The sequence below is a fragment of the Populus alba genome, chromosome 10, assembly GCF_005239225.2.
Source record: "Populus alba chromosome 10, ASM523922v2, whole genome shotgun sequence".
Taxonomy (NCBI): Eukaryota; Viridiplantae; Streptophyta; class Magnoliopsida; order Malpighiales; family Salicaceae; genus Populus; species Populus alba.
In genome coordinates, this window is record NC_133293.1 from 14,447,963 (window position 1) to 14,474,412 (window position 26,450).

The window sequence follows — 26,450 nt, forward strand, 5'->3', positions numbered from 1 at the left end:
AGCAAAACCCAAAAGAGAATACTAAATTGGGAACAAAACTTGCCAGTTGTGTTCAGATTTATGAACAGCAATAACTCACTGTTCACAACACGAAAATAGCGAAGAGAAAGAAATATTATTTATAAGACGAATGGGTTACGTTGCTATTAGTAGCACAACATGCTAAAATAAAAAAAAAAAAAAATAATACGCTTACAAGACTTTGATGGTACCAGTGGAATTCTTTATTTATTTATTTTAATGACAGTAGTTTTAGTCGCGCAGTAATAAAAATTGCTATTTTCCAAAATAAATCTTAGTGTCTTTGCAATTTTTTTTTATTGTGCCATTTTCAATTAAAAAAAACACTGAGAAAATGAGGGTAAACTAGCTAGATCTTGGGTCCTTGACCAAACAAACCCCTCATTAAGAAAGCTCTTCTCTCAATAATTTTTTTAATGAAAGGACAAGCTTGAATAAGATACTTTATCGCCGATGAAAGTTGGCAATGTCAGTTGCTAGCTAAGCCAAGCAAAGCAACGCCAAAACTGAGTATTATTCCTCACAGCAAGTAAAGTTATTAACCCAGGTGCTAGGATAATTGCAGTGATCGAAGAGATTAGCTCTAGCTATCTTAGTTTTTTTAACACAATCTAAAAAAAGTAAAATATGAACTAAAAATTATTTAAGTTATCATGTAAATTAATTTGAAAATACTCCGGTATTAAAAAATAAAGTAATTAAAGAGGAGGTGGGGATAGATAAAGGTTTACTAATAATCTTGATTTTTTTACGGTAGCAGTGGCGGTGGTTAATCATCAAGAGCTCTCTTTTTGATGCAAGCGTGGGTATAAATGCAGGACCTTTGCCATTACTCTTTCGCTTTCACTCTCTCTTCAAGGACACGAATACCCATCTTTCATTTCTCTCTCTCAAAGTGAAAAAGGTTGTATCCTCCTCTCTCTTTCAACATCACTCGTTTCTGTTTGTGTGTGTGAGCTGAAGCCTTAAAAAAGCTGGGGATAGGAGGGTTTTGAACAGAACAGAACCCAAAGAATTCAATAAAGTTTTGTTTTTGAGTGGAAAAGGGCTTGAATGAAGAGCGGGGTACCAAAAGTAGCACAGAATCTGAAATGGGTATCTTTCTCCTGCTACTTTTAGCTTGTCTCTGATGCTGCCACAACTCTGACTAGGGTTTTGAATGGCCTATTTATTGTACTGAAATCAATGTTCTTTTGTTTTCTTTTTGACTGCCTTCTTCCTGCACACTTTGACAGCTTTCCCTTGAAACTTTCTTTTTTACTGCTTATCTTGTTTCTTGTGTCCTTGGCCATTGGGGGTACTTTCCTTTGTTCCAATTTTTAGGACACTTCAGTTCTTTGGTGGGTTAGCTTAGGAAGTGGTGGCAATTCAGTTTCTTTGATCTTTTGGTACATATTTTTGTACTGGGTCGCTTCAAGTTCAGCGCCTTGGTGTTTTTAAGGCCATTAATTGAAGTGGGTCTTTCTCGGTTAGTTCTAATAATTGATGTCCTTGTAGGTAGTTAGCTATAGATATGTTTGGTTTTTGGTAATTTTTTTCTGTTTGGTGGTTTGAGCTTTTGAAGCAATATCTTGACACCACCGTGAATTGTGAAGTTTCTCACGCTGTATGCTCAATTTTTGTGCGTGTCTGGTCTCAGGTGGAACTTCTTTTTATAGATAGAAGAAACTAGAGCTTCTTGTTTAAATTTATTTTCCTATTTCCCCTGCATCCTTCAGTCAGTGTCTCTTTGATCTTTGGCTAATTATATTGAGGCACAAGAGAATTCCGGGGCTGGTTAATTTTTATATTCACTTTCTATTTGACTAAAATTCTGTAGACTAGTTACTGACATTTCAAGTATAACTGTGAGAGGTGTGTTTCTCTTGGCTACTTTTGTTTATTTTTGCAAAGGAGAGATGGATATGAGTGACAAGGATAAATTTGAGTTAGAAAAGAGCAATGATAATCCTATCAACTACCATTCAACTGGTGGCCTGTCCTCAGACTGGCGATTTAACAGTACCAGTATCCCAAACTCATCTCTGGGTTTGGTTCCCATTGAAAATCAGATGTCAGTTTGTAGAGGAGATCTAGTAGGTGCTGCTTCTTGCTCTTCTGCTTCCGTGATAGATTCATTTGGGCCAGCCATGTGGGAACATCCCACCAATTCACAGAACTTGGTTTTTTGTGATATTAATGTTCAAAATATTGCAAGCAGTTCAAACACAGTAGGGATTGGAAAAGGAGCCCCCGCTTCATTGAGAAATGGTATTGATAGAACACTAGAAATGGGGTGGAATCCACCTAATTCAATGCTGAAAGGTGGAATTTTCTTGCCGAATGCCCCTGGGGGGTCCCACAGAGCTTATCACAGTTTCCTGCTGATTCTGCATTCATTGAGCGTGCTGCCAGGTTTTCGTGCTTCAATGGAGGGGATTTTGGAGATATGGTGAACCCTTTTGGAGTTCCTGAGTCTATGGGTCTTTTTTCGAGGGGCGGGGGGATGATGCAGGGACCAGGAGAAGTGTTTGTGGGCAGCGGGATGAAATCAGTCTCTGGTGGACAAGCTCAAAAGAATGTTATGAACGCCGGTGAAGCTTCCAAAGATGTTTCTATGTCTGTTGACCATATGGCTACTGAAGGGAGCCCTCTCAAGAATGAGACAAAAAGAGAAAGCCTTGCAAGATCTCGTGATGAAGCGAAAAAAGGTGTAGGGGGGTCTGGTAATGACTCTGACGAAGCTGAATTCAGTGGTGGTAGTGGTCAAGATGAGCCATCATTGTTGGAGGGCAACTGTGGGGAGCTTTCAGCTAAGAGCCTTGGCTCAAAGAAAAGAAAAAGGAGTGGAGAGGTATCAATCATGTTTCCTTATTTGGTGGTATGTTGATTAAATTGCTTGTAATGATCATTTTTTGGTGGTAGGATGTTGAGCTTGATCAGGCCAAGGGAACCCCTCAATCTGCAAAGGGTAGCCCTGAAACTCAACAGAAGGGAGACCAAAAACCAACTTCAAATACCAGCAAGGCTAGTGGTAAACAAGGTAAACAGGGGTCTCAGGGTTCAGATCAACCAAAAGAAGAATATATTCATGTCAGAGCTCGAAGAGGCCAGGCAACAAATAGCCATAGTCTTGCGGAAAGAGTAAGTTATTTTTATCAACTCATAAATGGAATCTGAACCGAATTCTATTTCAGTGAGTGGGCTCAAGATGACTGATCCTGATTGCAGGTAAGAAGGGAAAAGATAAGTGAAAGGATGAAGTTTCTACAGGACCTCGTTCCTGGTTGCAGCAAGGTTTGTTTGTTGGATTTGATAGCTTCAGGTGAAGCATATTCTTCGGAAACTCAATTGTTAATTCAGTTCTTGTCATGATATTGGATCTTGCAGGTCACAGGGAAGGCAGTGATGCTAGATGAAATCATTAACTATGTGCAATCACTGCAGCGGCAGGTTGAGGTAAGACAGTGAGAATCTGTTCCTTTGTCCAATGTGGTAGTGCTCTTAAATAGTCCACTACATATGCATCACGCACAATCCAACGTCATCAAAAGTTCGTTTGGATAGATGAGACTGGTTATGTGAACTATTTTCTGGTTTGCTTTAAATGGAGCAAATTAGTAGCTTATCTGGTCTTTCTCTTAAGCTCTTGCTTTCGACATAAGGACAAACAATTGAAATAACAGTGTCTCTGATGCTGTTATTTAACTTCTCTTGTCTTTGCTTCTGTTGAGATTGCTTTTTATCTCTTTGCAGTTTCTATCAATGAAACTTGCAACGGTGAATCCAAGGCTGGATTTTAACATAGAAGGACTCCTCGCAAAAGATGTGAGTATTAGTCAGTTTTTTATTCTGGTGCGTGCACCCAATCCATATCCAGGGTTTGCATGACCAAGAGTTTGCTCTTGGATCAGTAAAATGCAACTTCATGTGCTTTATCTGAGCCACAAAAGTGCTTTGCATTGTCAGATCCTTCAGTCACGTGCTGTTCCTCCATCCTCTCTGGCATTTTCCTCAGAAATGCCGATGTCTTATCCTGCATTACATCAATCTCAACCAGGGCTTATTCCCACTGCTTTTCCTGGAATGGAGAGTCACTCTGACATAATCCGGAGAACTATTAATTCTCAATTGACAGCCATGACTGCAGGATTCAAGGAACCTGCTCAGGTACATCTATATCCGTTTTTTTTATTTACCCATAAAATTTCAGGAACAGAGTAGTACATGGTGCTGGAAATATTTTTGCATCAAAGATTTACGTAGACATCAACTAAATTGGTGCATTGTGTATAGAAATTAACCAAGCCCTGAGGCATAGAGGTCTCTAGGAATGTTTTATGCTACACTTGAAGGATAATTATGAACTCTGACCATGCATGGATATTTCTGTCTCCTAATCAAAACACTGGTGATATTTTGACCTTAAACTTCAGTGGAAATTCTCTAAAGATAAAATACCAATTAACTGAAATTATTGTTTCCACTTGGCCTTCTTCAAATCCTTTGTGTTACAATTTATTTTCGGTTAATATTCTTGACGACAGCTACCCAATGTATGGGATGATGAGCTCCACAATGTTGTCCAGATGACCTATGGAACCAGTGCTCCCCAAGACAGCCAAGATGTAAATGGTATGACTCTTGAAGTTTGCTATATAATATCTCCCATGCTAAATGATCCCATGTTGAATACATATATATATATTTTTTGTTGCAGAGCCATTGCCACCAGGACATTTGAAAGTTGAACTTTAATTATTCTCCTTGGCCTCAATGCGTTATATTCAGGCACATACGCTTGTATTAATATTCTTGAGGATTAAAGCCCATGTGCTTCTCTTCAAATCTTGAAGATGGTGAAATTACAGATGTTTCTGGCTGATCAGTTTGAAGCTGGAGGTTAGTTGCAGTTAACCAGCAGGGTTTTGAGAGCTTGGATGGCTATTGATACTACCGCAACCTCCATGCGTCTATCACTTGATCATTATAATGCTTGTTACCAGAAATGCGAATGGATAGTTTTGAGGCTATGAATTTAAAAATGTATAGATCGACCTTCCAAAATGATAGGTTAATGGGAAACTCGTGTGTTGTCTAGCCTGTGTAATTTACAAAACCATGGGAATCGTGTTTGTTTGTTAGTCAATGACAGGATGTAATGTTATTCTTTTTTCTTTCTTATTATCCATTTTGTTACATTAGTTAGTAGAAATATTTCTGATTCTGATTTCATGTCAAATGTTGATCCAATCCCATTATTTAGTTCAACACTCCCTTGATTAAAAATCTTAATTTCAAAAATCGCTGTCCTTTTTTGAGAAAAATTATTTTCAACAGCAGGTCTAAAGAATTTTGAGGAGCTTCAATATCCTATATGCATGCATTATAATACACATTTAAAGAGATGTTCGCTGTGTCAACGTCTGAGCTAAAGCTTTCTGTGAGGACAAATATGCCATTAACAAAATCCCTCTCCCTCTCCCTCTCCCTCTCCCTCTCTTTTTTTAAGTCTTAGGAATAGTTGACTAAATAAGAGTTTCTGCGTTAGCATCATCCTCAAAAAGGACGTAAGCTGAATAGGGCTGCAGAATATGAGAGTTTTACCACTACTCACCTAAAACCTAATTACTATGCTTTCTTCAAATGTTTCATTTTCTATATTAACAAGGTTGCATTACACTCTGCAACCCGTTTCTTTTTCTCCGTTCCCGCCAGAGATAAATAGTCAATTAAACAATGTCGAATTCCTCCAACTACTACTCTTCCCTGCTGAAACTTTGCTGCGAAACCCGAAACCAAACACAAGCCAAGAAGCTCCATTGCCTCATAATCAAGTCCTTAACAAACCCAGAAACCTTTCTCTATAACAATCTCATCAACGCTTACGGTAAATTAGGCAATATAACCTATGCACGCCATGTGTTTGACAAAATGCCTCAACGTAACTCATTTTCATGGAACACCATGCTTTCTGCTTATTCGAAATCTGGGGATTTATCAACAATGCAAGAGATCTTTAGTATCATGCCAAATCGAGATGGGGTCTCTTGGAACTCGCTTATTTCTGGGTATGTGTGTTATGGCTCATTCGTGGAGGCTGTTAAAGCTTATAACTTGATGATGAAAGATGGAGTTTTTAATTTGAACAGGATTACATTTTCTACTATGCTTTTGTTGGTGTCGAATCAAGGGTGTGTCGATTTGGGTAGGCAGATTCATGGGCAGATTGTGAAATTTGGGTTTGGGGCTTATGTTTTTGTAGGGAGTTCTTTGGTGGATATGTATGCTAAAATGGGTTTAGTTTCTGTGGCAAGTCAGGTTTTTGATGAGGTTCAAGAGAGGAATGTGGTGATGTATAATACAATGATTACAGGGCTTCTGAGATGTGGGATGGTAAAGGATTCGAAGAGGCTGTTTCATGGTATGAAGGAAAGAGATTCCATTTCCTGGACAACGATGATCACAGGGCTTATACAAAATGGACTGGAGGCCGAAGCTATGGATTTGTTTAGAGATATGAGGCAAGAAGGGATGGCGATGGATCAGTATACGTTTGGTAGTGTGTTGACTGCATGCGGGGGGCTTATGGCTTTGAAAGAGGGAAAGGAAATTCATACTCTTATAATTAGGAGTGGATATAACCATAATGTCTTTGTTGGCAGTGCTCTCGTTGACATGTATTGCAAGTGTAGAAGTGTACGATATGCGGAAGCAGTGTTCAAGAGAATGGCAAATAAGAATGTTGTATCATGGACTGCTATGTTAGTGGGTTATGGCCAGAATGGGTTCAGTGAAGAAGCTGTCAGGGTTTTTTGTGACATGCAAAGAAATGGGATTGAGCCAGATGATTTCACTTTAGGAAGTGTTATTAGCTCATGTGCAAATCTAGCTAGCTTAGAAGAAGGTGCACAATTTCATAGTCAAGCCCTAGTTTCTGGGTTGATTTCTTTTATAACAGTCTCCAATGCGCTCATTACTTTGTATGGTAAATGTGGAAGTATAGAAGATTCCAATCAGCTGTTTGATGAAATGAGCTTCAGGGATGAGGTTTCTTGGACTGCTTTGGTTTCAGGATACGCACAATTTGGAAAAGCCAACGAGACAATTGATTTATTTGAAAAAATGCTGGTCCAAGGTTTAAAACCTGATGCTGTTACATTCATTGCAGTCCTCTCAGCATGCAGTAGAGCGGGGTTGGTGGAGAGAGGACAACAGTATTTTGAATCAATGCTGAAGGACCATGGAATAATTCCTTTTTCTGATCACTACACCTGCATGATTGACCTTTTTGGTCGAGCAGGAAGGTTAGAAGAAGCCAAAAATTTTATCAACAAGATGCCTTTCAGTCCTGATTCAATAGGTTGGGCAACTTTGCTGAGTTCTTGCAGACTTTATGGCAATGAGGAAATCGGCAAATGGGCAGCCGAGTCTCTTCTAGAACTAGATCCCCAGAACCCTGCAGGCTATATCTTGCTCTCCAGCATCTATGCTGCTAAAGGAAAATGGAGCAATGTGGCCCAACTAAGGAGAGGAATGAGAGAAAAGGGAGCAAGAAAGGAACCAGGATTCAGTTGGATCAAGTATAAAAGCAAAGTTTATATTTTCTCCGCAGATGACCAGTCAAGTCCCTTTTCTGATCAGATATATGCTGAGCTGGAGAAACTAAACCACAAGATGATAGAGGAGGGGTATGTGCCAGATGCAAGTTCAGTTCTTCATGATGTTGAAGATTCAGAGAAGATGAAGATGCTTAACCACCATAGTGAGAAGCTTGCTATTGCTTTTGGGTTATTATTTATTCCCCATGGCCTTCCTATACGAGTGGTAAAAAATCTGCGGGTGTGTGGGGATTGTCACAATGCAACTAAATATATTTCCAAGATTTCTCAGAGAGAGATACTTGTAAGAGATGCTGTCAGGTTTCATTTATTTAAAGATGGAACATGTTCATGTGGAGATTTCTGGTGATATGCTTCTGTTACAGTTCAAAGCTGTGTGAACAAGATTAAAACCCAGCATGCACCAGAGGTTAACCGAGATCAAGATTTTTTGTGAAGTGGGACCGTGATGATGCCTGCTTTGCAGGAGTATCACTAAAGTTCTTGAGGAATCCTTTTCTCTATCAAGGATTCTAGAAGAATGTCTTTATTATCTTGAAAAAATCAAGGATCAGTGATAGTAAAAACTGCTGGTATGTCTAAACTTAAGCTACATTTTTTATATCTTATTTAGTTCCATTTACCATGCCATGGATGTTATTCTCATGCATGTGACTCTAATGTCATCTATGTCCCATCCCCTTCTTCTATGCATCATAAGTTCTATGACATCACACACACACACACCAAAATCGAGCAGAAGTGTATGGCACAAAACTCTAAGTGGGATTCAGAAAGTATTGTCAGCTCCAAGTTGTAGCTGATAGTTCCATGTATCATCGATTTTACTTTGTTAGTGAAAAAACTGTTACATTGATCAAACTAGTGAGGCTGAGAATTACCATATAGCTGTCTATCTTTCTTAAGACACTTAATAATAACATTGCACCTCCATTTATCTGATTAAATCAATAAATAGATTCATTTGGGTTGAGAGCAGATCCTGAACTGTGTTATTAGCAGGTCTGCAGAACTCAATTTGAAATTTTTTCTAGACATGCCATACAAAGCAACAACCCACATCTGTGACAAAAGAATCAGTAAATTATTAGGGTGGTATATCACTGCTGCATCATGGAGTCTCTCTGGGCTCGCACGCTGACAACAAGAAGTTACCTTTCAGAAATGAAATAATAAAGAAATAGGAGTATTTCCCATTTTGGAATCGGAAGGAATATAAATATACAAAAGGTAAATCTGAAGAACACATGGATGATGAGGACAGACTTCATTCATCTTGCTGTGATGTTTTGATGGACTCCTCTTGATTTTGTTGCTGGTTCTGCATCAGGTTGAATAGAAGCTGGTTAAAGTGAAAAAAGAAAAAAAGGCATGATAGATGGCAACCTCAGTATGGGATTAGAGAAGCTAAGAAACCCGCAACTTGCTACATATGTCAATTACTTCAGCTACAGGAGCCCAATCACCAAAGTTCCTTTCAATAAACTGATAAGCTATGCCACTCTTATCCCTTCCAACTATAAAGAGGCCACCCTTTATTTCACCTTCTCCTTTGAAGTTTCGATCAATTCCCATAGCTTTTGCACGCTTGTAATTTGCAATAGCTCGGGGGTTGAAAATAAATCCTGATATAAATTTGTCCTTAAGCAGCCGCCCACCATCAAGAGCTTTGAAGAACTCCATACTCCTATCGAAGAGCACAACACCACCCCAATATCGAGGCCAGAAGTCTTTTACCAGCAGGCCAACAATAGCACATCAATTTTCCAGAGAGAGAGTTGATTAGATTGTGAAGCTGAAATTCTCTGGATACCTCTGACTCTATATGTTCATGGAGAACTGCAAATAATCGAATTCCCAGTGCATCAAAATGGGTTTTTAGGCATAAAGCTGGTGAGCTTCAGCCCTGCACATGATGCACCTGTTTTGAAATTCACAAGTAAAAGAAATGTCAATGTCATTGCATAAAGGACAGCTGACCATTCTTGAAAGTTGATTTATCCATGTTATTGGGTAGCTGTAAGACATTCAAGTTTAAATATTTTTCAGTACCTATTGAATGAGGTTTTGATTTCTTAAGTTTCCCACTTGTTACCCTCTCATCCAATTGTTATGTGTGATTACACTAATAAACTCATACAGTTTGCAAATATGTGTTATATCACACAAGTTTAGCTGATAAAGCAAGGCTATCTACACGAAAGCCACAACAAAGCAGAATACAGGTGTTTACCCAGGTCGCCTGATGCAAAGGATTGCAGCTGGTTTATCTGGCCATAATTCTACAGCCTTCATTGGAGGAGTCTTGGTTTTCACCAAATGCTCCATCCCAATCTTATACTCTGGTGTTAGTTTCTGAACTGAGATGTTTTCAATAGAAGAATAAGGGGCAACACTGTCAACTACTGGAGGAGGTTGTACACAACCACATGCTCTGAGCTCATGTAATGTTTCTAAATTAATAAGATAGGATTTTACAACAAAGCCCTTGGAGGCTTAAAAGTTGGAATAAATGAATAAGGGGTATTATGGTAATTGAACAAAAATTGATAAATATAAATAGGAAGTAAAAAAAAAAAAAAAAAAAAAAAAGGGAAAGTGATCTGAAATTAGAGAGCAGAACCGTGAGAGAGAAGAGAGAAAGAAGAAGAAGAGAAAAGAAGGGAAAATAAGGGAAAAAGGAAGAGATTTGGAGGAAATAAGTGGAAAAGGTAAGATTTAGGTTGTTTAATATGTATAATATGTTAATTAAGCTTTAATTTCAGTTTTGATGAATGTTAGGGTTTTGAGAATTTGTGTTTTGGTTTAAATTGATGAATTAAATTGAAGGTTAAGGGTTGATTGTTGTGTTTAATTGATGATTTAGTTGATTATGGAAGATTGTGATAATTTTGAGTTATGAATTGTGTAAATGGTGAATTTGTGTTAGAAATCAGGGGATAACAGTAGTTGATCTGTTGAAATTCTGGGTTTGAGGTTGAAGATGACGAAAATTCAATTTGGTCCCTCAATTTCCGAAAATTACAGTTTAGTCCCCGAACTTTGGAAAATTACAAATTGGTCCCTGGAGCATATTCCGAGATTCTGAACAGAATAACATATGAATTATGGACATAATTACTGTATAGATAAGATAATTTCAAACTTTCAATTTAGTCCTCCAATTTGACAAAAAGTACGATTTGACCCTAAAAATTTAGTAAAATTTCAGAATGATCCCTGAAGCATAATGATACATCCTGGGCAGAATTGAGGATTAATTGAGGTCAGAATTTCAGTATATTCATGGATTTATGACAAATTTCAGTTTGGTCCTCCATTTGATAAAAGTTACAATTTGGCCCTAAACTATGGAAAAATTCCAGATTAGTCCCTAACTGTAATATTAGCTTTTGCAGATTAGTTTGATGAATAATTAAGGGTTACTTAGTGAATTATTATCAATTTTATTAGTTGTTTTTATTATGGATTAGATTTTGGGAAAAACCGTTAGATTTTGGGTTTTTGAGAAAATTAACTAATTAATTTAAAAACATATAGGGCTATGGAATACACCCTTAGTTAAGTGTATTAAATAGGTTAAATGCTCTTTCGAGTCGTTTTTGAATATGTCTCCTTTGTATTCAGATAATCCTGATATTCTACCGGCAGGACGTCAGTAGAATTTCCTTCGGTTTCAGCTTGTGTGTGTTGTTTGCTTTTGAGTCAGGTGAGTGGATAATTTTCCATATGCATGAGAAATACTATAAATATTTGATTTGTTAATATGAATTGGATCATGCTTCTTGATAATATATATTGATTATCATCCTTGTTATGATAAAGCATGATCAATTATTGAATCTGAATTTTTGATATGAACCAGTATGTATTTTGAAGTGAATTCTGAATTGATGCTCCTCATTTGATTGATGTCATGAGTTGAGCTTTGAGATATGAATATGTTTGTTTGATTATGATTATGAACCTATGGTATGTCAGTCAGAATACCCATGCTAACAGGGTAGTGTTAGTCTTTGTGCACATCGTATCTGAACCCTAGTTGGTCGGGGGAGACACCAACCTGTGTGGACTGATCATCCAACAGTACGGAGCCTCATGCTCATTGCATTTTGATTTTCTGACGAGTTCTACCATATGATATTCTTGTTATGGCCTATTTGATAAACCTTCGTATAAGAACTAAAGCCATACTTGTATATATATTTCTCATTGCTATATTACCTCGTGTGTGTATATTGAACGTTATCTACTCACTGAGTTGTTGAACTCACCCTCTCATTATTTATCATTTTCAGGCTTATAGCTTGATAGCAGGTCACTTTTGTTGAATCTTCCGAACCTGCTTTTTGGTTGTAATTTGTACCTTCCTTTTATGTCAAGTTAGTGCTCCAAAACTATGAAATTATATTAACTCTTGTATTAGACAATCGAATTATGTTATGAAGTTAGTTTGTTGTTTATGCTGCGTTGAACAACTCTGATTGAGTTTTGAAGGATAAGATTGTATGTAAGTTTGGGTTCGCATAGGTTTGGAACCTTGGAGGGGAACCTTGCCTATGTGCCGGTCATGGATCCGGGATTCGGGTCGTGACAAACTTGGTATCAGAGCTTTAGGTTAAAGAAACAATAATATAATTAATTTCATAATAAGTGGAGCATTAGGATCCGTATTGTCTTGTTTGTTGTTTTTGGAATTTTAAATTCTCATCAAGTATGTCTTCTTCCTTGTGATAGATATGCTTTCCTATAATTCTGTGATAATCATCATGCTATTGTTCCAGCATGACTTAAGTGCTCTCACTTTTATTTTAGGAAATGTCGAGGAATAGACGAACAACTGATACTCTTAGGGTAGATGATGATCAAGATGATGTCCCTATTATGCAGTTGATAACTGCAAGACAGAGAAGGAGGCGTGGTGCAACTGTGCCTCAACATGTTGATGAGGTACCTCCACCAGTGGAGGAAGAGCCTCAGGAAATAGAAGAGGAAGATATGGTTGATGAAACAGGTGTGGGGGTAGCTGACCCTGAGCCTGTTACAGATGTTCAACAACTTAGCCAGGTTGTGCAGACTTGGATAGAGTTTACTATGGAGAGAGACAGAATGAGGGATAGAGATGTACCCTCGACATCCCACACTGTTCAGGGAGTTAATGTGCCATTGGATGCTTTTATGAAGTTGGCACCTCCTATTTTTACTGGGATAGACAGTTCAGAGGATCCTCAGAGGTTCCTAGATGACATTTGGCGACGATGTAAAGCTTTGGGATGTACAGACCACCGAGCTGTGAGTTTGGCATCGTTCAGGTTGGAAGGAGATGTGGCAATCTCTTGGTTTGAGTCTAGGGAAAGAGCAAGACCAGTAGAGACTCAGTGGACATGGAAGGAGTTTAGCTCCATGTTCTTGGACAGGTTTCTCCCTCAGAGCATCAGGGATGCTCGACTTTATGAGTTTGAGAGGCTATCTCAGGGGAGCATGACAGTGGATGAGTATGATCTGAAGTTCACTCAGCTGTCTAGGTATGCAGAACATCTTCTACCCACTGAGGTGGAGGGTGAAGAGATTCATTAGAGGACTCAAATCCTCTATGTATATGGTATTGGCGCCACAAGTGTTTCCATCCTACTCCTCAGCTGTTGATAGTGCCAGATTGCTAGAGGCGCGTGAAATAGAGGACATGACTGTTGGCCAGTCTAAGAGGCCTAGAGATGAGGGTCAGTCTTTTAGGCAACAGGGAGTAAGTGCAGGTCCGTTTAGGGGTCGAAGTGGTCGTCAAGGCTCATGGGTTCAGAGAAGGTTTAGACAGAGACCGTCAGGTAGTGGCTCAAGTGGTCAGAGTGGCAGTAGTGGTACCCAGAGTTTAGTTCAGACTGCACCTCGTAGTTCATTTGTTTCACCTGGGGATAGTTCTTCGTGTCAGCACTGTGGAGGAGGTCATAACAGTGCAGAGTGCTACAGAAGAACTGGAGCTTGTTTTAGTTGTGGCCAGATAGGTCATAAGATCAGAGAGTGCCCGAGGAGACAGTTGTCCACTTCAGGGTTATCTGCTTCAGTCCAGCATCCTATTCAGGCACCATCGACGAGCCAGTCTGTGGCTCATGGGGGTAGAGGTTTTGGTGGCCGTGGTCAAAGAGGTCGGGGTGCAGGTGATAGAGGTCAGATACAGCAGGGTCAGGGGCATGCTAGAGTTTTTGCCTTGACTCAGCAGGATGCTCAGGCATCCAACACAGTTGTTTCAGGTATTCTTCCTGTTTGCTCTTTTGAAGCAAAAGTTTTGTTTGATACGGGTGCAACTCATTCGTTTGTGTCCCCATATTTTGCCATGAGGTTAGATAAACAACCAACCTTGTTAAAATCCCCCATTTCAGTCTCCACTCCCTTGGATGAGTTAATATTAGTAAAGTATGTGTATCTGGATTGTGAAATAGAGATTGGAGATAAGATCTTTATGGGAGACTTAAATGTCTTAGATATGGTTGATTTTGATGTGATTTTAGGAATGGATTGGTTGGCTAAGCATAGGGCTTCGGTAAATTGTTGGGGTAAGAAAATAATGTTTGATCTAGATCAAGAAGTTGGGTTGGTATTTCAAGGAGATAAGATTGAGTCTCCATCAATTATGTTGTCGGCTATCTCGAGGAAAATGGCCCGAAAAGGGGTACAGTGCTACCTAGCATATATAGTGGATGTAGAGAAAGAAGTTTCCCAGTTAGAGGAAGTCCCTATAGTAAGAGAGTTTATCGATGTCTTTCCTGATGACTTACCTGGATTGCCTCCGTATAGGGAGATTGAGTTTTGTATTGATTTGGTTCCGGGCACTGAACCAATATCAATGGCACCATATAGAATGGCGCCAGCAGAATTGAGAGAGTTAAAGGAGCAGCTGCAGGATTTATTGGATAAAAAGTTCATTCGACCAAGTGTGTCCCCTTGGGGAGCTCCGGTGTTGTTTGTGAAGAAGAAAGATGGGTCATTGAGGTTGTGTATAGATTATAGGCAATTGAATCGGGTGACAGTTCGAAATAGATACCCACTCCCTCGTATAGATGATTTGTTTGATCAGTTACAGGGAGCTCAATTCTTTTCTAAGATCGATCTTCGATCTGGGTATCATCAGTTGAGGATTAGGGAGGAGGACATTTCAAAGACAGCTTTTAGAACTCGGTATGGTCATTATGAGTTTTTAGTGATGTCTTTTGGGTTGACGAATGCACCAGCGGCTTTTATGGACTTGATGAATAGAGTGTTTGGCCAATTTATTGATCGATTTGTGATAGTTTTTATTGATGATATTTTGGTGTATTCGAGGTCTAGAGAGGAGCATGAGCAACATTTGAGAATGGTGCTTCAAACTCTGCGAGATCATCAGTTGTATGGCAAGTTCTCAAAGAGTGAGTTTTGGTTGGAGAGTGTAGCATTTCTTGGGCATGTAGTGTCAAGGAATGGGATTGAGGTTGATCCTCAAAAGATTGAAGCAGTTAAGCAGTGGCTTAGGCCTACTTCGGCGACAGAGATTAGAAGTTTCTTAGGTTTGGCCGGCTACTATCGGAGGTTTGTGGAGAACTTTTCTCGGATTTCTGCACCATTGACCAAGTTAACGCAGAAAAATGTTAAGTTTCAGTGGTCTGAAGCTTGTGAGAAAAGTTTCTTAGAATTGAAGGAGAGATTGACTACAGCGCCTATTCTAGCAGTACCATCAGGTTCTGGTGGTTACACAGTGTATTGTGATGCTTCGAGAGTGGGGTTAGGATGTGTTCTAATGCAACATGGCAAGGTTATTGCCTATGCTTCACGGCAGCTGAAGAAGCATGAACAGAACTATCCTACACATGATTTAGAGATGGCGGCTGTAATTTTTGCTTTGAAGATTTGGAGGCACTACTTGTATGGTGAAACTTGTGAGATCTTTACAGATCACAAGAGTTTGAAATACATCTTTCAGCAGAGGGATCTAAACCTGAGGCAGAGAAGATGGATGGAATTACTGAAAGATTATGATTGTACCATACAGTACCACCCGGGTAGGGCAAATGTAGTTGCCGATGCTTTGAGTAGAAAGTCATCAGGGAGCTTAGCTCATATTCAGGAAGTACGAAGACCTCTAATTAGGGAGCTGCATGAGTTAGTGGATGAAGGAGTCAGATTTGATCTTAGTGAAGCTGGAGCAATGATTGCTCATTTTCAGGTTAAGTCAGATTTGTTTGATAAGATAAAAGCAGCTCAGAAGAAAGATGATTCACTACTCAGGATTAGAAATGAGGTTGAGCAGGGTAAAGCTGCAGGTTTTGTGATTGGTGATGATGATGTGCTGAGATATAGGGATAGGCTTTGTGTACCTGATGTTGATGATCTGAGGAGAGAATTGATGATAGAGGCACATCAGACAGTTTACACAATGCATCCAGGTTCCACCAAGATGTATAAAGATCTTAAGGTGTGTTATTGGTGGAATAGGATGAAGGCTGATGTAGCAGATTTTGTCTCTAGGTGTTTGACCTGTCAGAGGGTAAAGGGTGAACACCAGAAACCTCCTGGATTGTTGCAACCATTGTTGATTCCAGAATGGAAGTGGGAGAGGATCACAATGGACTTTGTGACAGGATTGCCTAGGAGTCAGGAGGGTTATGATTCGATATGGGTGATTGTTGACAGGTTGACAAAATCAGCCCATTTTCTGCCAGTTAAGATTACTTATGGATATGCAAAGTTGGCGGAATTGTTTATTAGCGAGATTGTACGGTTGCATGGAGTGCCAATCTCGATAGTGTCTGATAGAGGTCCACAGTTTACATCGCGGTTTTGGGTGAAATTTCAAGAAGCTATGGGTACTAAGGTGCAGTTGAGTACAGCTTTTCACCCTCAGACAGACGGTCAGTCTGAGAGGACTATTCAGACCTTGGAGGATATGTTAAGGGCTTGTGTTATGGATTTTGGAGTTAGTTGGAGTAAGTTCCTATCATTAGTGGAATTTGCTTACAACAACAGTTATCAGGCTAGCATAGAGATGGCACCTTATGAAGCTTTGTATGGCCGAAAGTGTAGATCACCGGTTTGTTGGTTTGAGATTGGTGAGAAGAAGCTAATGGGACCGGAGTTGATTCAGATTACCTCAGAGAAGATTGAGGTAATTAGAAAGAAGCTTCAAACAGCTCAGAGTAGACAGAAAAGTTACGCGGATAGAAGAAGGCGTGACTTAGAGTTTTCAGTCGGTGATGTGTGTGTTCTTAAAAGTATCACCTACAAAAGGAGTATTCAGTTGGGAAGAAAGACAAGTTGAGTCCTCGATTCATTGGACCGTATGAGATTCTGGAGAGAGTTGGGGTAGTTGCTTATAGGTTAGCATTACCACCAAACTTGTCTGCTATCCATCCGGTATTTCATGTTTTCCATGTTTAAGGAAATATATGTCAGATCCATCACATGTATTAGAGGTTTCATCCCATTGACTTGAGGGATGATATGGTTTATGAGGTGCAACCGGAAGCTATAGTTGACCGACAAGTGAGGAAGCTTAGGTCGAAGGATATAGCTTCAGTGAAAGTGAAATGGAAAGGCCATTCACGTGAGGAAGCGACATGGGAGCTCGAGGATAAGATGCGTGAGGAGTATCCTCATCTTTTCGATAATCTCGGTAAGTATTCAATCTTTTCTATTAAGTTTCGAGGACGAAACTTTTATAAGGTGGGGAGATTGTAATGTTTCTAAATTAATAAGATAGGATTTTACAACAAAGCCCTTGGAGGCTTAAAAGTTGGAATAAATGAATAAGGGGTATTTATGGTAATTGAACAAAAATTGATAAATATAAATAGGAAGTAAAAAAAAAAAAAAAAAAAAAAAGGGAAAGTGATCTGAAATTAGAGAGCAGAACCGTGAGAGAGAAGAGAGAAAGAAGAAGAAGAGAAAAGAAGGGAAATAAGGGAAAAAGGAAGAGATTTGGAGGAAATAAGTGGAAAAGGTAAGATTTAGGTTGTTTAATATGTATAATATGTTAATTAAGCTTTAATTTCAGTTTTGATGAATGTTAGGGTTTTGAGAATTTGTGTTTTGGTTTAAATTGATGAATTAAATTGAAGGTTAAGGGTTGATTGTTGTGTTTAATTGATGATTTAGTTGATTATGGAAGATTGTGATAATTTTGAGTTATGAATTGTGTAAATGGTGAATTTGTGTTAGAAATCAGGGATAACAGTAGTTGATCTGTTGAAATTCTGGGTTTGAGGTTGAAGATGACGAAAATTCAATTTGGTCCCTCAATTTCCGAAAATTACAGTTTAGTCCCCGAACTTTGGAAAATTACAAATTGGTCCCTGGAGCATATTCCGAGATTCTGAACAGAATAACATATGAATTATGGACATAATTACTGTATAGATAAGATAATTTCAAACTTTCAATTTAGTCCTCCAATTTGACAAAAAGTACGATTTGACCCTAAAAAATTTAGTAAAATTTCAGAATGATCCCTGAAGCATAATGATACATCCTGGGCAGAATTGAGGATTAATTGAGGTCAGAATTTCAGTATATTCATGGATTTATGACAAATTTCAGTTTGGTCCTCCATTTGATAAAAGTTACAATTTGGCCCTAAACTATGGAAAAATTCCAGATTAGTCCCTAACTGTAATATTAGCTTTTGCAGATTAGTTTGATGAATAATTAAGGGTTACTTAGTGAATTATTATCAATTTTATTAGTTGTTTTTTATTATGGATTAGATTTTGGGAAAAACCGTTAGATTTTGGGTTTTTGAGAAAATTAACTAATTAATTTAAAAACATATTAGGGCTATGGAATACACCCTTAGTTAAGTGTATTAAATAGGTTAAATGCTCTTTCGAGTCGTTTTTGAATATGTCTCCTTTGTATTCAGATAATCCTGATATTCTACCGGCAGGACGTCAGTAGAATTTCCTTCGGTTTCAGCTTGTGTGTGTTGTTTGCTTTTGAGTCAGGTGAGTGGATAATTTTCCATATGCATGAGAAATACTATAAATATTTGATTTGTTAATATGAATTGGATCATGCTTCTTGATAATATATATTGATTATCATCCTTGTTATGATAAAGCATGATCAATTATTGAATCTGAATTTTTGATATGAACCAGTATGTATTTTGAAGTGAATTCTGAATTGATGCTCCTCATTTGATTGATGTCATGAGTTGAGCTTTGAGATATGAATATGTTTGTTTGATTATGATTATGAACCTATGGTATGTCAGTCAGAATACCCATGCTAACAGGGTAGTGTTAGTCTTTGTGCACATCGTATCTGAACCCTAGTTGGTCGGGGGAGACACCAACCTGTGTGGACTGATCATCCAACAGTACGGAGCCTCATGCTCATTGCATTTTGATTTTCTGACGAGTTCTACCATATGATATTCTTGTTATGGCCTATTTGATAAACCTTCGTATAAGAACTAAAGCCATACTTGTATATATATTTCTCATTGCTATATTACCTCGTGTGTGTATATTGAACGTTATCTACTCACTGAGTTGTTGAACTCACCCTCTCATTATTTATCATTTTCAGGCTTATAGCTTGATAGCAGGTCACTTTTGTTGAATCTTCCGAACCTGCTTTTTGGTTGTAATTTGTACCTTCCTTTTATGTCAAGTTAGTGCTCCAAAACTATGAAATTATATTAACTCTTGTATTAGACAATCGAATTATGTTATGAAGTTAGTTTGTTGTTTATGCTGCGTTGAACAACTCTGATTGAGTTTTGAAGGATAAGATTGTATGTAAGTTTGGGTTCGCATAGGTTTGGAACCTTGGAGGGGAACCTTGCCTATGTGCCGGTCATGGATCCGGGATTCGGGTCGTGACAGCTCAGCTGGCCCTGCAGCTACAATCCCTTTGAAGATGTATCCATCTTTAATCTTAAAATCAGCGAGTTATTGTTCAAGTGATTTATCATAATTCATACTACTAATGGTTTGCATCTTTTTTGAACCGACAGATGCATCACTCTTGAAATTGCTATTATTTCTTGAGACTCTGCTGTTCATTTTCCTTGCAGTGAGAGGAGCATATGATTTGAGCAAGGGATCTTCACATGCACCGGTTCTGTCCATGAGACGGGCTATGTGACCTCTCTTCATCCCAAAATGAGAGGAGAGATCCCCAGTGCTTAGGCTAAGAAGCTCAGGCAAACATTTCCCAGAGGCCTCTAGCTTATCTCCATATTGCAGCAGAGCACGATCATGCAGGTATGATCTGATTTCCAACGCATCCTCGAGTAAGAGAGAGAATTAGAAGTTGATAGTTTATAATGAGATGGGTCAAATTTCGACATGTTCCACTAGTTGACAGTGAAGAAGCCAATGTTTGTTAAATAACAGATTTTGATCAAATGAAAAGCGAGAAGCAAATTATAAGTAACCAACCTTTTGCTGCCGTGTCATGTTCATTGCATCTGTATCCTCTGAATTCATAATCTTGAAAGTCGGAATATCATCTCAACCTTCTTCCAACAACGTTGGAAGCAAGTCCTTAAAAACTCCATTACCTACAAAATCCTCCACTGAAAAGGAAGCCATTTTCCTCAGCAGCAGAGGATAGTGTGCTCTCCTGTTGCTGAACGGGGCCTGGATGAACAAGCTGGTGTTGTCGTCCTCAAATATAAAATACACACCTTGAGTGTCTACTTGGACAATGTTAATGACGAAACATGGATTGGCATAAACCTTTTATACAAGTTTTCAGATTAAGCTCAACACACCTGCCCTTGTTGATGAAAATATTTTATAAAATCTCCTTACACCGCACATTGTCCAAGTAAACACCTTGATTGACCAAGTGTTTTGATACCATCAATTATAGTTATTTTGTCTTTTTGTATAGCATTGAACTCCATTTCCCTGTCCTGTTTACACCAACATTTGCAATCAGGTGGTACATGTCATGAGAAAGTATGCCATATTAGACAGAGAATGGAGGATAAAGTACAAGAGGTAGAAACAATGTGAACACTAAGAACATTGCTTGGAGACGGTCAAAACATTGCCATGGAGATTGAGAGAAAGGAAAATGAAGCGGCCCAGGAAGAACCCAAGCAGTGGACGACGATATAATATTAAAATTATAACAGAATTGACCCACGGTGGTGGTGGGTTTTCCTTTGCTGGCCGTAACCCACCTCATTTGAAAAGTGAAACTTTGTGCCAATGTTGCGTTTGTCCAATGTCGTCCAATGTCGTAGGATGTCTTTCAAGTGACGTGGAATTTTTATTGGATTTTAGAATTTGCTCCTGAAAATCAATAAAAAAAAGCCGTTCGCTACGAAAGGTATGAACCATTGCTTTGTGTGACTTGGGAGACATACCTGTGCTTCAAAGCCAATCGCCACTCTTTTCTTGAATTACTTTGGGACAGTTTGGAACAAGAAGAGCGAACGATTGAAAATTTGATGATGGCTTCTCAGATGCCTTCTTTTGTAGATCTGGTTCAGTTGTACCGGATGTTCAAGCATCCATTCTTGTCGAAACATCCGGTTTAGCCATACTTGATGTTTTTGATTTGTTAATACGGTAAAGGCATTTCAAGACCAGTGCCTTTGAACTTTCCCAGAAGCACTTGAGACACCACCAAAATCTCTCTTTTTTTTAAATAAAAGGCAAGCCCCAGCACCTTTTTTTTTTTTTTGAATGAGATGAAACTACATCTCACATGCTTTCTCTACATTATCTCTCATCTTTTCAACTCTACCAAATGTAAAAACAAATAAATAAAGAGAATAAAAGATTTGGCTATTCATTAATGATTTCTTAGCATTCCCTAGCCAACACTGAATACTTCACATGATAACAACCCAATGCTTGATGTACATTTATCATGATGAGATCACACTCAAAACCAGAACTTGTTTGCATTCAAAAGCAGCAGTATATTACACTAGGATTCTACATGGTATAGTGGGAAGTAGGGAAATCAGGCATCTTATTCAAATGCCTTAGGATCTTCTCAGCCATCTGCCTTGTATCAATATCTCCATGGTGGAAAGCACTGACCAAAGTGGCAGGTAGCAACCTGTCCTGTGATATATCTGAAGCAGGCCTTTTCCCTCCTTTCAGCAAGAATCTATCAATTAACCAGAAGGATTTTTGCCGCAAACCTTCTCCCTTGTGCTCTTTCACAACGTTCAGAACATGCTGCGTGGCATTCACTTCACACAACATGCCAACACTCTTGTCGACATCGACTTTGTCATCTAACAAAGTACATATTGCTGACAATGCAGCTTCAACAACCTCAGCATTCTCGTGGTCCAAACATGCCAGCAATCTCTCCACTGCTTTTGCATCAACTAAGCAGAATGTGTTTTGCGAGGAACAAGCCCCTCTATGGACCGGGCAGACTGGTAGTTTTCTCTTCTTTGACGAACCAGAAAATAGGAATTTTAGTGGGTAGAAGTGTTTCAAGAACTTGGTTTTCTTTATTTCTGGTGGTTTTGATAGACTTATCGATTCCAATGAGAGATTCTCCAAGCCAACTGCTGCAAACCTCTGAACTTCATCACTTGATGTTTTCATGAGCATTTCTGTAAGTACTGAGGTGAAGTTGTAGTTTCTTGCTAGAAACAGAATTCGAGGTTCGTAAAGTGTGGTTGTGAATCTGACTAGAATGCCCACAAGTCCTTCTAAGTAAGGAATTGCATACCTGCTTGTTCTTATACCAGTTCTTTGGATTTGATTGATTTGTTGCAGGATTGCAGGGACTGTGTTCTTGCTGAGAAGAGCGAGATTTAGTGTCAGGCTCTGGTGGGGGAGTTTAGCAAGAAATGTTGCTGAAACTGCCTGCTTCTGTGTGATTCGGCCTGTTTCATTTTGGCCAATGATTAGGTTCTCAGGTTGACCTGCAGTTTTGCATAGTCTCTCTGCTATAGAGTGTCCCATGTAAGGTATGAGCGCTATGAGTAGCTTGATTGCTACGATCCCAAGTTCTTCATGGGGATTATTGAGGAGTTCAACCAGGGTGTTGCTTGCTTCAATCTCTTTGACCATGGAGACAATGGTGCCCATTGATTTGGGAGACTTTGTCAGGCACAAAAGAACTCTAATGAGATTGATGTTGAGTTCAACAGGAGTGGAAAGTTTGATCATGTCAATGATGTTATACAGAACATAGTCTGAAGCTAATCCGTGAGAATTTACTTGGAGGTTCTCAAGGTCGATCCCAGCCTCAAATATATTAGCAAGTATTGCAGCAGCTTCACCTTTTGAGTTAATTGGTTCACCATTGATTCTTCGAGTGAGCATCTCTTCAACCATGATTTGAATAATTCCAGAATTTGCAAGTATTTTGGCGTTAGGATGGTAGGATGAAATCTGTGCTAGAGCTTTGAATGCCGCTGTTCTGGTCATAGTGTTTCCACTATGCACCATTTTGATGAGAGCAGGAGAGGCCCTCTCAGCCACATAAGTTTTGCTGTCATGTCCCAGTGCAATTTCCCCAAGGTATTCTGCCATTTCTGTCTGCATCTCCTCAGTACCTGTTTATTTTGAATCTTCATTGACTTTGTTGTGAGAGCATATTTATTTGTATGTACATAAGGAAATTATTTTTTATTATTTAAACCATCCAGAAAAACCAAGTCTCTTGAATTTGTTAGCCGCTATCTTCAAAAAAAAAAAAAAAAAAACTCTTCTGCCATTCTGTACTTGCTATGTTTATGGTAGAGTGTGAGAGCATTGGAAGTTACCTTCAGTGAGATGCTTTAGAAGGGGTTCCAAGAATCCATTTTCCACCATCATCTTGATATTTTCTGGAGACCTCTCTAGATTCCTTAAGATTTCGTCAGCTGTTTCTGAAGAGAAGGCATCGACAGACAGATTATATTTAATTCTGATTAGCATCAGAATTCCTCCAGGAACTGACCCAATCTTTTCCCATAATGATTGGGACCTTGATATCTCAAGTAATAACTGTAATGCCGCATGCCTTATGGGCCGGTGATCAATTGACATCATCCTGATTACTGTTGAAATGTCAACCATTTCAGAAATCACCATCTGCACAAAAAATCACCGAAGTTGAGTTATAATTCCTGAAAATTTCAGTGGCTTATTTCAAGACAAAATTGTATTCACTCATATTTAGATTCAATTCAGACCAAAGAGAACAATTCGAATTACTGAAGCTTCTTTGAAAGTTTCAGCCATGGTTTGGTCAATTATGGTAGTCTTGTAGCCAAATAATTGCAGGTGAGGTTCCTTACAGGCCAGTGACTGATTCACATCAAAGCCTCCCGCCAAGGGAATGGCTTAGTGGATTATGAGTTGGCCATTGATTAGCAGTCCTTGCGCAAAATAGGGTGGAGAAATTTAGGTTTGTTGTTGAAATTGATCAATTTTTGAACCAGATGATATTAGCAGGAATTGGTAACCAAGTAAAATTCTCCTTTTCTACATCGCTCCATTCTCAAAATTGTGAGAACGGAAACATACCTGTGACTTCAAATTTCCTCCAGATGACTTGCTAAGAACATGACAAACGCCCACAAACACACACATACTCTTATCCTTTTCTTTTATTTATGATATTACGTAAAAAATTTAGGAAAGAAGAGCTGAACCTTGGAATCATCGTCCTCTTTGGTCAATTCTCGTAATAACTCCAGCGCTTCATAGATAACATCTCCATCTCTGTACTCCAGAAGCTTAAAAAGCAATGGAAGTATTCCAGCATTGTGAACTTGTATCTTGTTATATTGTTTCCTTTTGCAAATTTCTTGCAAATCTCTTATTGCTTCAAGAATCATACTTGGTGAAGCGGACAAAACTAAAGCTGAACGGGAACATTTTATCCTTGCCACTTCATTTCTTTCTTTCCATTCCTCTATTGTGGTCTTCAGAGCTACGTTTGTCCTTAGAACTCTACTCAACAGCTTCTTCCCTGTAATTGGGCAGAAAATTTCTTCTGAGTTCTCGGACTCTTCCAACCACTTGGTAATTGCTTTCCTATCATATGTCTGTCCACTTTGTATGGTAACTGGATCATCCATAATCTGCTTTGTTAACGGACAGAAGAAAGTTTCATACATTGGCTCTATGTACTCGGTCATCTTTAGCAATGATGTTGATGAGCTGCTGCTGCTGCGTTTCCTTTGCCTGTTGAGACTTGTGGGTTTCTGGATTTCTATGAAGTGTGGGGTATTTAAGAACCGGGAATTATCTGTGGACACTTCAAGACTGACAGGGTAGAGATCTGATTCTACCATTATAGGTTCTTCGTTTAGTTCCTCCTCCGAGAAAGACTTGTGTGGATCCAGCTCTTTGGTCTGCAATACTTGGCGTTGGCCAACTTCAAAATGAGCACTTCGCATTTCATTTGAAAGAGCTTGGACAGCAACTTCTGCATATTCTTGGTCCTGAAATGTTGATGAAGGTATCGAGCTCAAGCATTCGCCCATGTCTTCTATCACCCTTTCCAGCAGTGATATGGTGCTTTTCAATTCAGAATCAAAATTTGAGTTGGTGCCTCTTTGACATTTGTTTACAAGATCCTTGGCATCAGTGATGCTTCTGGATAGGGATTGAAGGATCACCATTGCATTTTTCGGGGTGTGCTCAGTTGTCCGCAACTCCATTATGACTGGGAAAACACGGTAGAGGTAGCATCCAATTTCAGCAAAGCTTTCCTTTTCTTGTTCTATGCAAGTTACAGATTCAATGATCTCTGAAATTGATGTCAGCAAGGATTCAACAACACTAGCCATAGCAGTTGAATCTTTGCTGAGCTGGAGAAACCAAAAAAAAAACAAGAAGAAGAGAAGATTACCATACCTCTCAAGATCAGATGCTTTTTTTTTTTTTTAATTTGATTATCAGCATGAAACTTCAATTAAGAGCTTAGGAACTCAATTCAAGATTAGGTAAATTTGCAGATTCCATTTAAGCAGGACACTGAATTTAGAGAATATTCTCAACCAGATAATAGTTTAAACTTACCCAAAATAGGGGGGAAAGAGAAAAACACAATCACTTCGATCCCATAGCATATTCATTTTGAGAAAACATGCAAATGGAGGTAGGATGTCAAAGAATTTCTTCTATCCTTCTTTTCAATGAATGAAAATAGGACAAGCATGCTCTGGTGCTTTACTGACATTTTAATTCCTTAAAATCTTAAGTTTCTTCTAAGTGATTATGTTGTCCATGGTTCTGGACTTGTTGCACAAATTGTGCTTCAAAACAAAACAAACGTAACTAGCAGAAGTTTAAGGTCACAAGATTGATGTGCCTGTAAAAAAAAACCTGAATTTGATAGCAGACTAGTATTTTTTGACACCAAGTGGATGAACAAATTTGGCAGGCTACTCCCTCTTTTGTTTGAAAATGGAATTTAGAAGCCAAAATATCTTGAACTCTTTCCACCCAACTCTAATCCTGCGAACCAGATCAAACGCAGTGGTGTATGCACATGGAAGTTGATTTGAAGCTTAATTCAGTTCAAACTTTTGAGGCTTACTCAAACTTTTAAATACTAGACAGAAGCAAGATACAATTGACAATCACATACCGACATCGAAACAGAGCTACCACTTCTGATGCCTTCCAGGTTCATACACTTGACCGGTCTCTACTTGGGTAAGCAGCAACTTAGTCTTGTTGTAGAAGGCATCCCAGAAGACAATATATTTTATCGATGAACAAGTCTCTGATAGCTTATTTATACTATTGCTAATCTTACCAGCAAGTTATTTACGTTCGCAGAATGCTATAATTTACTGGCCAACTCCAACGACTGAAATATAATAATACGTATTTTGGAGTGTGACAGTATCCTTTCTATATCGATGCTTGA

General features: G+C 38.8%; 3 protein-coding genes across 10 annotated transcripts; 2 read left to right on the plus strand and 1 right to left on the minus strand.

Annotated features, from left to right (window-relative positions):
• Nucleotides 1-848: 848 nt before the first annotated feature.
• On the plus strand, nt 849-5,187 carry LOC118047089 (transcription factor bHLH49). Its single transcript, XM_035056274.2, is given in 9 exon segments — nt 849-2,355; nt 2,358-2,854; nt 2,926-3,144; nt 3,232-3,297; nt 3,391-3,459; nt 3,757-3,828; nt 3,970-4,170; nt 4,548-4,635; nt 4,721-5,187. Coding segments are annotated over 9 exon segments (1,686 nt in total). The 5' UTR covers nt 849-1,919; the 3' UTR covers nt 4,759-5,187.
• Nucleotides 5,188-5,329: 142 nt separating this feature from the next.
• On the plus strand, nt 5,330-20,027 carry LOC118047072 (putative pentatricopeptide repeat-containing protein At1g68930). 7 transcript variants are annotated; one of them, XM_035056256.2, is made up of 4 exons: nt 5,330-8,194; nt 8,625-8,852; nt 8,953-10,066; nt 19,480-20,027. In XM_035056256.2, the coding sequence occupies exon 1, from the start codon at nt 5,740-5,742 to the stop codon at nt 7,969-7,971; it is 2,232 nt and encodes a 743-aa protein (XP_034912147.1). In that variant the 5' UTR covers nt 5,330-5,739; the 3' UTR covers nt 7,972-8,194; nt 8,625-8,852; nt 8,953-10,066; nt 19,480-20,027. The 7 variants fall into 7 exon arrangements, with proteins under 7 accessions (XP_034912147.1, XP_073267983.1, XP_073267985.1 ...); XM_073411882.1 differs by lacking the exon at nt 8,625-8,852 and having other exon boundaries at nt 19,480-19,855; nt 19,988-20,027; XM_073411884.1 differs by lacking the exon at nt 8,625-8,852 and having other exon boundaries at nt 19,480-19,510; nt 19,606-20,027.
• Nucleotides 20,028-21,108: 1,081 nt separating this feature from the next.
• On the minus strand, nt 21,109-26,298 carry LOC118047051 (putative U-box domain-containing protein 42). 2 transcript variants are annotated; one of them, XM_035056223.2, is made up of 5 exons: nt 26,166-26,282; nt 25,901-26,032; nt 24,220-25,383; nt 23,347-23,656; nt 21,109-23,136 (listed from the first exon to the last, which is right to left on the minus strand). In XM_035056223.2, the coding sequence occupies exons 3-5, from the start codon at nt 25,360-25,362 to the stop codon at nt 21,548-21,550; spliced, it is 3,042 nt and encodes a 1,013-aa protein (XP_034912114.1). In that variant the 5' UTR covers nt 25,363-25,383; nt 25,901-26,032; nt 26,166-26,282; the 3' UTR covers nt 21,109-21,547. The 2 variants fall into 2 exon arrangements, with proteins under 2 accessions (XP_034912114.1, XP_034912106.1); XM_035056215.2 differs by lacking the exon at nt 25,901-26,032 and having other exon boundaries at nt 26,166-26,298.
• Nucleotides 26,299-26,450: the final 152 nt, after the last annotated feature.

Coding starts and splice junctions, on each gene's coding strand:
- LOC118047072 (XM_035056256.2), top strand. CDS start 5,740: ATGTCGAATTCCTCCAACTACTACTCTTCCCTGCTGAAACTTTGCTGC.
- LOC118047051 (XM_035056215.2), bottom strand. CDS start 26,210: ATGAACCTGGAAGGCATCAGAAGTGGTAGCTCTGTTTCGATGTCG. Junction 23,657..24,219: donor AAGAGGACGATGATTCCAAG/GTTCAGCTCTTC, acceptor TTTTTTGTGCAG/ATGGTGATTTCTGAAATGGT. Junction 23,137..23,346: donor TCTAAAGCATCTCACTGAAG/GTAACTTCCAAT, acceptor CAAAATAAACAG/GTACTGAGGAGATGCAGACA.